We start from the raw sequence: 14,023 nt of genomic DNA on the forward strand, positions 1-14,023 counted from the left end.
CTCAAAGCCTGTTGTAAAAAAAAAAAACCTCAAGTATCTGCAGCTGAACACAGAACACTGGTACTGACACTCAGCAAAAATACCCGAATGGATGTAGGGAAGTTGGAAGCACCATAACCCTGTCAAAACTTTCCTAACTCTTCTTCACCACCTTAGAATTTATTCCTTCCTCTGAATTCTCAGTTTTGCATTTATTTATTCTGTAGTACTTGATGACAGTAGAAGATGGTTTACCTGCAAGGTTTAGAATCTGACCTGTTGAGAGCAATGATATTTCTGGAGTTGAGAATTTTTTAGTTCAAAAGTAGAAAAAAGACTTGATCCAAAGCCAACCAATTCTGTTTGTAATTCTTTCCTTCCCCACACCTTCTCATTCCCCATTACAGGACTTTAAGGAAGAGGAATGTATAATGTCTATTTCAGGTAATTTACTTCAATTGTGAATCAAAGCTTTAAAGTTGTTGCCTGCTAATAGGTGAAGGGGGAAAAATAGTGAGAATGTTTGATACCTTGATCTGGGTGATGGGTACATGAGTTTATGCACATGTCAAAATTCATCACTATGTACACTAAGATTTGTGTGTTTTATTGTGTGTACTGCAATATAAAATTAAAAAAAAACTTGTTCCCTGTCAAATTAAGCAAATGATCAAAAACCATCACAATTTGTAACATAACAAGTCTACCTCCACATTGCTGCAGTGTTTTAATATAAACCCCATTATCCCATGGTCGAATCACAAAAACCTGGCTTTGGTTACATTAATTATTGATCTTTTAAAGCCAGGTAGATTATTCTACTACGACAACCTAAATGCTATTAGAGTCCTTCTTCAGTTTTTACAATGGTATGATTTAAAAATAGATGATTATTTAAAAAGTCATCTTAGATCAACTCCAATTCTTAGATGTTCAGTACTAAGACACTTGCTATAGGTATCTACACATTTGCCTCCCTCTAGACTATAGATTTGAAAAAAATAGGAGTGCCACAGATTCATCTTTTTCTCACCCCCATTGCCCCACATCCTACAGTACAGAACGAGTCATTTTGATTAGCTCCTGCTCACATACGTTTATTTCTTATTACAATTCACGTGAGTGTATAATAGCTTTGCATACATTATTTTATTTAATTCTTACAACAATCGTACTATGTTAGGTGTATTTATCCTCGTTTTACAGATGAGGGGTTGGAAAGAAGTTGAATAATCTGTCCAAGGTTACATAAAACCACAAGACTGAAGCCCTGCAAGGACAGGTATCAGGTCTCCTGCAGGCACCATGGAAGCCCTGGCAGATTTGTTTGGATGAGAGCTGGTCTTTTCTCAGTGGACGCTGGAGAGGTGGCACAGGATAGTCGTTCACACCTGAGCTCCAGCGTCTCATTCTCTAGGCTCAAATGCCGGCTCTACCGTTTACCTCTGTGACCTTGGACAAGCTTTTCAACCCCTTTGCATCTCATCTGTACCATTTCCTTACCTGTAAAATGGGGATGATAATACCACACACTTCATAGGCTTATTCATGAGGGTTTAATGAGATAAATACCTACAAAGTGCTCAGAACGCCAGTTGGTACAGAGCGCTCATCAAGTGTTAAGCATTCTTGTCATTAGAGTCCGCATGCCCCTTCCTCCTACATGTCTTCACCCCATCTTCAACTCTGGTTAGCCTGGGCCCCATATTTTTCCTGTAACCTGTGTGGAAGAGCTAAACATTTTTATTGATGCTTGTCCTTGACTTCTTCTTTTCCTATTTAATGGCTCAGGCAGATCTTAATCTCGGCTTCGTTTTCCTTTTGTGACCTTTTCCTTATCTTGGCTGTCCTTCTGCTCAGTCCAGAATACAGCCTCCTTCAGACTTCTCATTTTCCCACTGGGTCAAGGCTGCCTGGGACACCTCCACAAGGCTGCCATTAGCAAAACTCTGCCTCTCTCCACTGAGGTTCCCTTTCAGTTATTCACAGAAATGGAGAGCCTCACATAATCCACAGTGTTCACTTGTACTTTGTGTCTGAATTTGTATCCTCATATAGATTTGCCAAATGCTGACAGTTAACAGTGAGACCTGGACAGCTGGTCTCCCATCCTGTCCCCTACTCAGCTTCTCTCTCAACCTCTTTTCATCCTGAAAGGACAGCATTGCCTCTCAGACTGTCAGACTGAGGACTGACAAACCATTCCTTCTCCCTTGTCAGCTGACTTTCCGACTTAAAGTGTCCCTAGAGTGGGGGTCATAAACTAAAATGCTTACAGGGGCAGGCAGGGGCTAGTACTGGGGGGCATGTGCAGCAAAGATGTGTGCTTGTCATATATGATGGGGACTATGACAAATGGAAATGGGCCAGGGATTCACAGCTGAGCTGGAGCGTCACCATGAGGCTCAGCTGCTTTGAGGCTACAGCTGGCCCAGTGTTGCCAGGCCTTCAGTTTTCAGGAAAAGCTAGAAAACTAGGTTTTATAAAAAATTGAGAATATGGTAGGAAGGAATCCAATATACTCCAACATATGACACATGGCACCCTTCCATGTGTGACATGCACTGTGTTTAGTGCTATATATATGTTCTCTTGTTAAATCCTTAAAATGACATGAAGAGATACAAAACTGAGGCTCATAAAGGTTATCTGGCTTGCCGAAAGTCACGCAGTTAGTAAGGGTATCACAAGAATTTGGGCCTAAATGCTGTCTCTCTTTTATTTAAAAATCTCTATTTTTCTATCTCCTGCTGGGTTACACACTATATTAAGGTGGAAATGAAGGTCATTTCACAACACATTGTAAGCTATGGGCTTATGTACATTTAAAGACAAGTTATTTTTTCAAGAAGCTGCAATAAGATTATGTTTGGTGATGGTTAAGAGTTGCTTTTGAGAATCGTTTTGCTTCTGAGACTGTTGTAATTATAGGCTTGTTCTAATGGTTAAACTTGAGAGCTTGTCTTTGTCTTTACTTCAAGTGCAAATCCCACTGGGAGCTGTTACTTATTAGACCTTTTTCAGTCATTTCTATGACAGTCTGAATGAGTTTATCTGTTCATTTTCAAATGGGAGCAATTCCATAGGAAATAAGACTCATAAAAAGCTAGGTGGTGGCAGATGAATAAACCTGGGTCCTGGACAGTCTGCAAAGGTGGGTGGGGCTGGAGGGGAAGGGAGTGAGAAGCAAGAGCTGCCAAAGGGCAGCGAGGGGCCAGCTCCTCTGCAGGTTGTGCTGGGTCTCCACTACACGTCCCGTGGCACCTGTCTGCATCCTAGAGGAAGAACATGAAAGAACAGGGAGAAGAGAAGGTGGAGGAAAGAAAGTGAGGTGGGACAGGGCAGAGAAGTAAAGGACAATAAAGATAGGGAGATCTCATAAAAGAGAGAAAAGTTTCACAGGAAACTGAGGAGAAAGAAAAGAGGTCAAAAGAGAGGCTCAGATCCAGTACTGACTGATACTATAGCATGCACCTCTAATAAAGGAAAATGCTTAAAATAAGGTCATATATGGCATTTTTAGAGAAAAAAACATTTTCAGTTTAACAGTGGAGAGTTAGCGGGGTCTGGCTGGAGAGCGGGGCGTGTGGGAAGGAAGAAATGCTGAGGCTGGACTGTGCTGGCCCCTTCCCCCCTCCACCTGCATCCTGCCTTCCACTTGGACTGGGAAGACTTTGGGACAGGTTTACTTTACTTTACCTCATCTTCAAGAAGGTCTCTGGGTTTGGGTGGGACTTGAGGTCTCTGAAGGGAAGTCGGGGCTGGCAGAGTGCAGGCCAGCCTTGCTTTTGCCATAGGCCAGCTGGGCTTACTGGGAAGGGTCTTGCTCAAGGGTGGGGACTGCCTCTGGCTTGATCTGTTGTCTTGAAAGGAATAAAAACAAAGTATGAGATTAAAGGAGCTCTGGATCATTCCCTGGGTGGGAGCACTAAGACCCGGAAAGTATAAAACCACAGCATCTATGTAGCCACAAATGTTTAATCAGGGCATTCCTTAAAAGAATAAGAGGACATGTTAAGTGCAAAATTTCAACTCCCATTGACTTACATTGTAAAAACCAGAAGTCCTCATCAAAAACATCCTCCCGGGGGAGTGATGGAGACCCGTGGACTCAGGAGAGCTGAGAACCCAGACTCTGCCAGCCAGACAGTGGCAGCGTGGAGGGTGGGGGCGGGGGCTCCTCGACAGTTTACTTTGCTCTGCGAGCCCTTATGCGCACTGATTCTCAGTCCTACTTAAACATAAGAACCGCCTGCGGAGATTTAAAAAATGCCAAGGACCGGGCCCCACCCCGACATACTAGTTTGAACCTGTGGGGAGGAACCTGTAATAATTGGTTTTGAAAGTTCCCCAGGTTATTCTAAGGGGCATTTAGCCTTGCGACTGCTTAGCTGGGTGAACCTTCACGTTCCTCCCCTCAGTGACGCCCCTGGAATCACAAAGAGCCCCGCGAGGAACTGCTGGCCCAGGGCTGTCCTCGGCATCCATCAGGGAAGGAGTCCAGGCTCTGAAGCCGGGTGGCCCTAGGCTCCAGCCCCTGCTCTGCCCTCACTAGCTATGCTTGTTTGGGCTTATTATTCGTTATTCACCCTCTCTAAGACTCACAGTCCTCATGTTTAATGTAAGGATCATAATATCCAACATAGGTATTGTGGATTAGAAAGAAAGCTGTGAAAGCAGTAGGAACAGGGTGCCTGGCAGAATCAATGCATAATAAATAGAACTAATTGAAAGGAAAGGAGCGACACACAGCAGCAATTCACCGGAGAAATCCACTTTATTGGGGAAAGGTGCTGGGTTATATAGGAAGGGGCATGGGGTGATTGTGGTGTTACTTCTACGGGGCAGGTGGCTATTGGCTAGGTGCTGGGAATGGGAGTGGGGAGAGAGGTGATTGGTCTTTAGGTGGCGCCGTCGGGAACTGAGGACCCGGAAGAGAAGCCGGAAGTTCGCCATCTTACTGGTGGGGGCCCTTCATTCTGAATTGCTGCTGTGTGTCGCTCCTTTCCTTTCATTGGTGCCGAAACCCAGGAGACGGGACAGCCCAACTGGGCCCCGTCTTCTCCCCCGACACCAGCAGCAGCTTGCCCTCGTCCTCTTCTTCCGGCACTGGCTCCTCACACTCACCACTCCTCTTTGGCCTTTAGGTAAGTTTTCCCCCAGAGTGGGACACTCTTCCCTGAGCTATCGCAGTGCCATTGACTGTGATCGTCCGGCAAGGCCCTGACGCTCGGGGACGAAGAAAGAACTCTCCCTGCCTCCGGTATTCACGGCTGCAGCAGACCCTCAGGCCCCCCTTCAACAGCCATAAATTGCCGCCTCCGGCCTTCACGGCTACTGCAGACCCTCAGGCCCCCCTTCAACAGCCATAAATGAGGTGACTCCTTTGCGGATAAGAACGCTCCCTTTTCCACTCCTTTCTTCCGTTTTACCTGCCGAAATCCGTTCCGTCCGCCGAAAACTCCTAGTACTAGGTACCTTGTGACTCCGGCACTCTGCCTTCTTAGAGAAGTCTGGGTGACGACCCACACTTCCTAAGAAACTGACTCGTATACGAGTTTCCGCAGACCCCCAAGGATCATCGGGGACGCCCTTTGTCTCCTTGCGGTCTGCTCCCAGTCCAAGGATCTCCGTTCGTCTTCCCCTGTTTGTCTCCTTCTCTGTCCTTTAGCCATGGGAGCCTCCTTATCCCTCCCTGAAAGTTCACCTCTTGAATGCCTGCTCAAGTATCTAGCCACCCTCTCCCTGACGCCTGATATAAAACCAAAACTTCTCCGCAAATACTGCTCCCAAGATTGGCCAACATAGCCCCTAAACAATAACAACCAATGGCCGCAGGGGGAACTCTTTATCCTAACATCACTAGCGATCTCTTTAACTACTGCCAGCACCTGAGAAACTGGAAGGAGATTCCCTATACCGAAGCTTTCCACCTCCTCCCCCGCCTCCCCCCAAGTTCTCCTAGCCTGCAAGCCGTCTCCCCCGCAGAAGCCTCCCGTTCACTCCCTTCCCCCTCCTCTCCTACAACAGCCCCTCCCCCATCCTCCACCACCATCTCCTCCCCCACCTCACCCCCCTGCAGATCAAGCCTGAGCCTTTCAGCCCCCCTCTAAGTAAGTTCTAACAGCCTCCTCTGTCTTTGCCCCCATCACCTGTTTCTCCCCCAAAGACTGAGCCAGAACCCTTCAGTCCTCCTCACACTCAGTCCCGAGGGCCTCCCAAAATTAGCGCCCCCCCTCCGAGAAGTAGCAAGATCCGAAGGCATCATGCGCATTCACGTCCCTTTCTCCTTAGGAGATTTAGCCCAACTTAAGAAACGCCTAAGTTCCTTTTCCACTGATCCCACAACATATATCAGAGAGTTTCAATAGACCCTCCAGTCATACAGCCTCACACATCATGACATTTTCATGCTCCTGGCCAATACCCTCCTTCCTGAAGAGCATAGATGAGTTTGAGACTTCGCCCAAACGCATGCCACCTAAACCCACAGGACTGACCCCACCTATCCCCCTGGCCCCACCGCTGTCCCCAAACAACACCCACACTGAGATTATAACACCACTGTGAGTCTCCGCTCTCGAGATATCTTCGCCTGCTGCTTAATAGCAAGTCTGAAAAAAAAACAGCTCGTAAATAATCAATTTTCAAAAGCTCCCTCCGAGTTCTTAAACAGACTCACTCAAGCCCTATTACAGTATACCAGCCTGGACCCAGAAACGCCTGATGGGAGACATGTCCTTATGACATACTTCCTAGCTCAAAGCTACCCCGACATTAAAGCTAAACTCAAAAAGTTAGAACAGGGCCCTGCTACCCCACAGACTGAGATCCTAACAGTGGCCTTTAAAGTCTTCCATAACCGGGAGGAGGAGAAGGAACGCCGTAAACAAAAGGCTGATCAGGCCAATTTCCAAATGTTGGCCCAGCTGATAAAACCACAACCTGGGCGCCCCTCTACAAACAAGCACCCCCCAGGAGCTTGTTTCAAGTGCAGACAAGAAGGACATTGGTCAAGGGCGTGCCCCTCCCCCAGATCTCCTACCACCCCATGCCCCAGATGCCACAAAAAGGGCCACTGGGGGTCTGATTGCCCAGCCACCCGAAGGGGAGGCTGGACGAACAACCCCCATCCTAAGCCCACCGTAGTGGGGCTGGCAGAAGAAGATTGAGGGTCCCGGGGGCTTCTCGCCCGACCATTTCCATCACCAAACAGGAGCCCAGGGTTACTTTAATAGTAGACGGTTGCCCCATCTCCTTCCTCCTAGATACAGGAGCCACCTTCTCAGTCTTGCGGGATTACCGGGGCCCTACCACGCCTGCCATTACTCCTATAGTCAGGGTAGGAAGTAAACAGATTTTCCCATTAAACACCCCCCCCTTTTATGCACAATCCAGGACAGTCCCATACCTTTCTCCCACTCCTTCCTGGTTATGCCCCAGTGTCCCATCCCCTTACTAGGATGGGACATCCTTTCTCTCCTCCATGTTTCCATAACTATATCCACTCCCACAGCCCCCAATACTCCCTTTCTAATGGCCCTCATAGCCGACGACCCCCCTCTACCCAATGAAAGCTCCAGTTCCACCCTCATACACCCTGTAAATCCCAGAGTTTGAGACATTACAAGCTCCTCCATGGCTCTATGTCCTCCTGCCTCCATCAAATTACGTGACCCCTCTCAGTATATCTGTCAGGCCCAATACCCCCTAACCACTTCGGCCCTCATAGGCCTCCAACCCATCGTCCAAGATCTCTTAAACAAAAATTACCTTAGACCCACTCACTCCCCATTTAATACCCCCATATTAGCTGTTAAAAAAACCAACGGATCTTTCCGCCTCGTCCAAGACCTTCGCCTCATCAACATGGCCGTTGTCCCTATCCATCCCTTAGTCCCAAATCCATACACCCTTTTATCGCTGCCCTGCCTTAGCCTCCCGAGACCCCTCCTCTCAAGATTTTTTTGCCTTCACCTGGACAGACCCATACACAAGACATTCTGAACAACTCACTTGGACAGTTTTGCCACAAGTCTTCCGAGTCCACCTTATTACAATACGTGGACGATCTTCTACTCTGCAGTCCCTCGTGGGAACAGTCTCAACTTGACGCTGCCTCCCTACTTAACCTCCTAGCTTCCAGAGGTTACCGGGTATCCCCTGTCAAAGCTCAAATCTCTTCCCCTTCTGTCACTTACCTCCGATTTCTTCTATCTCAACAAAGAAAGTCCATTACCTTAGACAGAAAACAGCTCCTCTTTGACCTGCCTGTTCCCAAAACCAAGACAGAAATCCTTTCCTTTCTAGGCCTGGCTGGGTATTTTAGAGCATAGATCCCTAACTTCTCCCTATTGGCAAGACCCCTATATGACCTCAGCAAGGGCCCCCCTGAAGAACCATTATCCTTCTCACCCCGACACTCCTTCATTAAGCTCTGTTGAGCCCTTGTGGAAGCCCCAGCTCTCCATCTTCCTGATTTGTCGAAGCCTTTCTCATTATACATTCATGAGAAGTCCAGTCAAGCTCTAAGAGTCCTAGGCCAATATTATAGCCCATCCTTTGCCCCAGTAGCTTATCTTTCCAAGCAATTAGACCCCACAGTTCGGGGATGGGCCCCCTGTCTACGGGCATTAGCCACTGGACAGCTCTTGCAGAAGGAAGCTCATAAACTGACATTCGAGGCGCCCCTTACCGTTCTGTCCCCACATCACCTAAAAGATCTCTTAACCTTCAAAAGTTTACAGACTTTCCCTCCCTCCAGACTCCTGACCTTACTGTCCTCTTTCCTCCAAAATCCCGTTCACCCCCATTGCCATACATACCCGAATCATGACTTTTTCCTCCTTTACCGCTCTCTTGCTTTTTCTCCTCATTCGATTCAAAGTAAGACAGACTTACACACAGCATCAAACAAAAGTTACTGCCCTCATTGCCACATCAGACTGCCCTCTGAAAAGCTGCTCTGAGCCTTTATACCTCCACTTTCCTCCCTCCACTGAAGTGTTCACTAGCAGCTACCTTTATTCTCCCTACCTCTGCTTCCTCTATGACCAAAGACAAGCCTATTGCAGGCGATGGACAGACACCTACAGGGGATGTCCCTACTGGTCTTGCGCCATTCACTACATGAGTAACTCCCAGTACCCACAGTATTACTCCTCCAACCGTTTCATGAAATACCCCAATGGCTCATTCTCCTTATCAATCCCAGATCCCTGGGACTCTCGATGGGCTGCCGGGGTCACAGCCTCAGTTTACTATGAGGAGTCCTCGACCCCACATGGTACCCTTCATATCTCTCGAGAGTATGTTCCCTCTCACTCCCAGATCTCTCAAGTTGCATCAGATATTGGACATTCCGAAAAAGTCATTATCCAAACTCTTGACGGCACTTCTTCATCTTCTTATTCCTCCTACTCTTAGTTACAGCTTATTCAAGACACCACCATCTTTCTCAACCACACCCTCAACACCGCCAATTGTTTCTTGTGCGCATCACTACAGCGCCCATTGCTGGCCGCCGTGCCCCTTAATATTTCCAACTACTCCTTCCATGCAGAAAGACACCTCCACCCCCTGGCAGACATACCCCTATGGGAACCAGAATATGCAGATAATCTCACCATCCACCACTGTGTAGGCCCAGCTCCACCCCCCTCCAGCGCACTTCACTGCCTCTCTATCTACACCCCTACCTCCGGCTCTAAGACTTTCACTCAACTGGGACACTTCTTTTAGTGCAATGGCAGTCTTTTCAACTCACTGCCTCCCAACTCCGATATATGCTGCATTCTCGTCACCCTAATCCCACAGCTTACACTTTACAACATGGCAGAATTCCTTGAGCTCCAACCTCCCTTGCCCTCGCGCACAAAAAGGGCTGCTTTCCTTCCCATCATGGTTGGTATCTCTTTGACCACCTCAGCCATTGGTGCAGGGTTTTCGAGAAGAGCCTTGAGTCACTCTCTATGGGCCATTAGAAATCTCAACAACAAACTTGAAAGAGCCCTGACATCCACTGCCGATTCCCTGGCCTCTCTCCAAAGACAGGTCACTTCGCTAGCTAAAGTCACCCTTCAAAACCGGCGGGCCTTAGATCTGCTTACAGCCGAAAAGGGCGGCACCTGCGTCTTCCTTCGAGAAGAGTGCTGCTATTACATCAACGAATCCAGCATTGTAGAAACTGACATTACCAAACTCACCGACCTTGCCTCCAGCCTCCACTCTGCTTCCAATTCCAACCCATTCTCTTCAATACTAACAAACCCCCTCCTTACCTGGCTCTGGCCCATTGCAGGCCCCATAATAATCACTCTTCTCACCTGTCTCTTCTTACCCTGTATAATAAAGTTCATCAAATCCCAAGTCAGAAAAATCTCTAATCAAACTTTCAACCAGCTTTTACTCAGGAACTATCAGCTTCTGGCCACAGAAGATCCCTCACCCTCACGTGACCTCCTCACCACACGCTGAGATGGACCCCTCTCTCCGCTGGAAACTGTTCCTGGAAACAATGGCCGCAGACGCCTGGCTTCTGGCACCCATATCCTCTTGGCACCATTAGAATCAACAAGTCCTCGACCTACGGTTACAGGGAACCTTCATTGATCTCCAACCTGAAGAAGTCCACATCTACTCGTCCTTACTGTGGGGAGTCCTATCAACCCTTTCCTCCCAGTCCTCAAGCCCTCACTCCCTTCTCCGCCTCCGTTCAGCAGGAAGCAGTCAGAAAGAAAGCAACGTCCACAACCCCATAGAGGAGAAAGGGGGGAATGAAGGGCCCCCACCAGTAAGATGGCGAACTTCCGGCTTCTCTTCCGGGTTCTCAGTTCCCGATGGTGCCACCTAAAGACCAATCACCTCTCTCGCCACTCCCACTCCCAGCACCTAGCCAATAGCCACCTGCCCCGCAGAAGTAACACCACAATCACCCCATGCCCCTTCCTATATAACCCAGCACCTTTCCCCAATAAAGCGGATTTCTCCGGTGAATTGCTGTTGTGTGTTGCTCCTTTCCTTTCACTAATACCTTCATAATATGGTGAAGGGCTCAGGCAACTGGCGTCTTCCCAGTGGATCCTGTGAGCATGGATGGGACTGAGAACATTATAGGAATAACCTGCTGCATTCCCCAGCCTGGGACCAGCCCCGGCGCTGACGCCGGCTTCCTGCTGCTTCCTCCTGCCGCAGCCGTGCCCTAGGCTGAGGCAGCTGTCCCTGCCTTGCTGTTCCCCAGCTCGGCCCTCTTCCTGGTGCCTGTCCCTGCCCCCAGCCCGCGCTTCTGCCTTGTTGGAGGTGTGTGATTAACGTCACGTCCGATGCCTCCTTGGAAGCCTCTTTCTGGGTGGTGCAGCTATGCTTGGGCACTAGGACATCCACCATGCTGGCATAACTGTCCGTTTTGTTTTTATGTATAGCTCTGTTTATTTATAGCTCTTAGAGTTTACTCAGATTTATTCATGTAAAATTCAAGCCCATCTGAAGTAACAAAACCCAGAAGACAGGCTTTGAAGAGCTTGCCCTTGAATGAGCCACCTAGCCATGCTGAGTTGTGGTTTCTGGTCTATAATGTGAGCCTAACACAGACCCTTTCTTCCCAGGGTGCGATCATATGGTGGGTGGTAAGCAGAGCAGAGCAGTGAAGAGCATGGGCTTTGGAGGCTGAGGGGCCCGGCTTGCATCCCAGCTCTGCCACTTAATAAACCTGGGCCCAGTTAATTCACTCCTCTGCGCTCACTGTCCTCATTTGTAAAGGAAGATGAACACCTCTTCCATGAGATTATCAAGAGGGCAAAGTAGGCCATGATGTAAGCAATACAAGTTTGGGAGTATGTCTGTCTTACCTACTGCTGAATGTTCAGTGCTTAGCATAGCTCTGGCATACAGTAGGTACGCGACAGACTGATTGTGGCATGCAGCAAGAGGCAACGCCTGGTGCCCTGTAAGGAGGCAGTTAATGGCAGTGATAATGGTCACAGAGCCCTTTACATGCAGGGACGCTTTGTACAAACGCTAGCGTCACTGTGAGCATCACTGACTGGCTCCCCTCCTCACCTCTGCTGAACATAGTCACTGATAAGACGGGAACACAGATTTCTTCCTGGGGGCCATCCTGGGCCTGGAGGCCACACCAGAGCTGTCCATTTAAGCTGAGAGGCTAATTCCAGGCTTAGCACTCCTTATCCCCACCCCTACCCTCAGTTAAAAATCCACAGTTTAGATTCAGTGTGTCCTGGCCTGCCAGTGTGGAGATGGGCATGGAGGAAGGAGGGGCAGACACTGGGATCCTTGACGGTCATCCTTGTTCTGTACAGATGTCTCAAGAGAAATTCTAGAACTTTTGAGCAGGAAGCCTGAAGAGAAGCAGGGACTAATCTCAAGGTTAATTTCTCATGGGACCATCAGGAGCTGGGGCAGGGCAGGGATGGGAGCAACCACGAGGGTGTGCTAGTTTATTCCTGTTTTCAACATTTGTAATTTAGGAAGGCTACCTTTGTCCAGTGGGCAAGCTTCCCAGCTGGGGCTCCCTTACCTGCGAGTGAGCAGACGGCCCACTGGGCGGTGGTGAGATGGGGAGGTGCCCCCATCCGGCAGCCCCTGCCTGCCCTCACTTCCACACTGCCCAGAAGCGGAGCGCCCGGGGTCTGGGGGTGGCCTCACCTACGTACTCGCCCCTGGTGAAGGGCAGGGCGGGGTGGACTGTCCTTGTCTCCTGCTCGGCGGGCGGTGGCTCGTAACTGTCGTCCCCGGTCTCCTCGGCAGGCAGCACATACATCTCCGAGTCCGAGTGCTCGTCCGGGTTTTCATAGTCACTGTCCTGCGGGTGCAGACGCCAGGCTCAGGGCCCTTCCCTGCTGAGTCAGCAGGGCAGCCCCCGCGGATGGAGGCCGAGGCTGCTGCCCTAGGGCAAGGACCAGGAAGCGCGGCCGCCCCGCGGGGTTGGCCCACCAAGGTCAGGCAGCCGTCAGAGGCACAGCCCGGCTTTTCCACCTCCAGAATGTACCGCCTCGACCGCTCTCCTGGGGGAGCCTGTGGACCATTTAACCTGAAGGATGGCTGACACTGTGTATCCACAATGAGCAGCTCCAGACAGAATGTATTTTATGAAGTCAGAAAAAGGTCCCAGTAAAATAGAATAAACAATTGGTTTTATTTATCATGAATACTGACTGATGGTTGAGAAGAAAGTAAGCTTAGTAAGGAGAGGGTAAGGAGATACACAGATTACAGGTATCTTTGAGGAGTTGAGGTTTGTTTGGTTTCTAAAAATAGAGCTGGTAAGGGTCTGTTAGGCTCCAAACTCTCAGAGTCCCTTCTTTTTGTTTTTCAAATATGAATTTTATTTAAGTCCATATTGAAAATACATTGACACAGTCTAAAGTTCAAATAGTTCAGAAGGATTTAAAGTCTTCTTCCCAGCCTCTCAGTTCCTCTCCCCAGAGGAGGTTCCTAGCTTTTGTGCATTTTGTTCAGAGACAGTTTATATATATACTATACATACGTATATTCATGTGGAGAAAATACTTGATCCTGGACTTCAGAGGTCCTCTGATCTCTGCATCCACTGCCCCCAACACTGCCTGGCTCAGTGTGTGAGCCTTACATGATTTTCCAATGAAAGGCACCTGCCTTTTGGCTTGTGTCTTTTGACTTGCAGTGACGCAGGCATAGGCGTCCTTCGTGCTGTAGCCTCAGGGCCTGTAACAGGGCCAGCAAAGGATGGGAGCTCGTATGTTTGGAATGGATGAATGCATCAGTGAGTGAGGACTGCACTTTCCCCCTCAGTCCATAGGGAGATGGGGCCTAGGGGCAGAATAGGTGAAGAGTGGGATAAGGAAGAGAATGGAGCGAGAAGAGTTTTTCCCTGGGTGGCTGGAAGCACGCTGGGAGAGAGAACAAAAGGAGGAAGGAGCCCAAGCAGGCGTGTCCTTGCCCTAGACTAAGGGAGCCAGGAAGGGCCAAGAAGGAATGAGGTAATTCCCAAGGGGGGTTTTCCCAAATGCCTATCTCAATAAGAACAAACAGGGAAGTTCAGTCATCT

General features: G+C 48.9%; 2 protein-coding genes across 3 annotated transcripts in view; one reads left to right on the top strand and one right to left on the bottom strand.

Annotated features, from left to right (window-relative positions):
- Positions 1-14,023, top strand: part of ZNF518A (zinc finger protein 518A) — a 125,292-nt gene that overhangs the window by 88,166 nt on the left and 23,103 nt on the right. The window lies entirely within an intron of this gene.
- Positions 1-14,023, bottom strand: part of BLNK (B cell linker) — a 95,617-nt gene that overhangs the window by 31,657 nt on the left and 49,937 nt on the right. For both annotated transcript variants that reach the window (XM_036886534.2, XM_036886535.2), the window contains 2 exons: positions 12,643-12,799; positions 3,679-3,842 (listed from right to left, as the gene is read on the bottom strand). In XM_036886534.2, the coding sequence (XP_036742429.2) occupies positions 3,679-3,842; positions 12,643-12,799 (321 nt within the window). The remainder of the gene's footprint in view (positions 1-3,678; positions 3,843-12,642; positions 12,800-14,023) is intronic.

Source organism: Manis pentadactyla, chromosome 8, assembly GCF_030020395.1.
Source record: "Manis pentadactyla isolate mManPen7 chromosome 8, mManPen7.hap1, whole genome shotgun sequence".
NCBI classification, from domain to species: Eukaryota; Metazoa; Chordata; class Mammalia; order Pholidota; family Manidae; genus Manis; species Manis pentadactyla.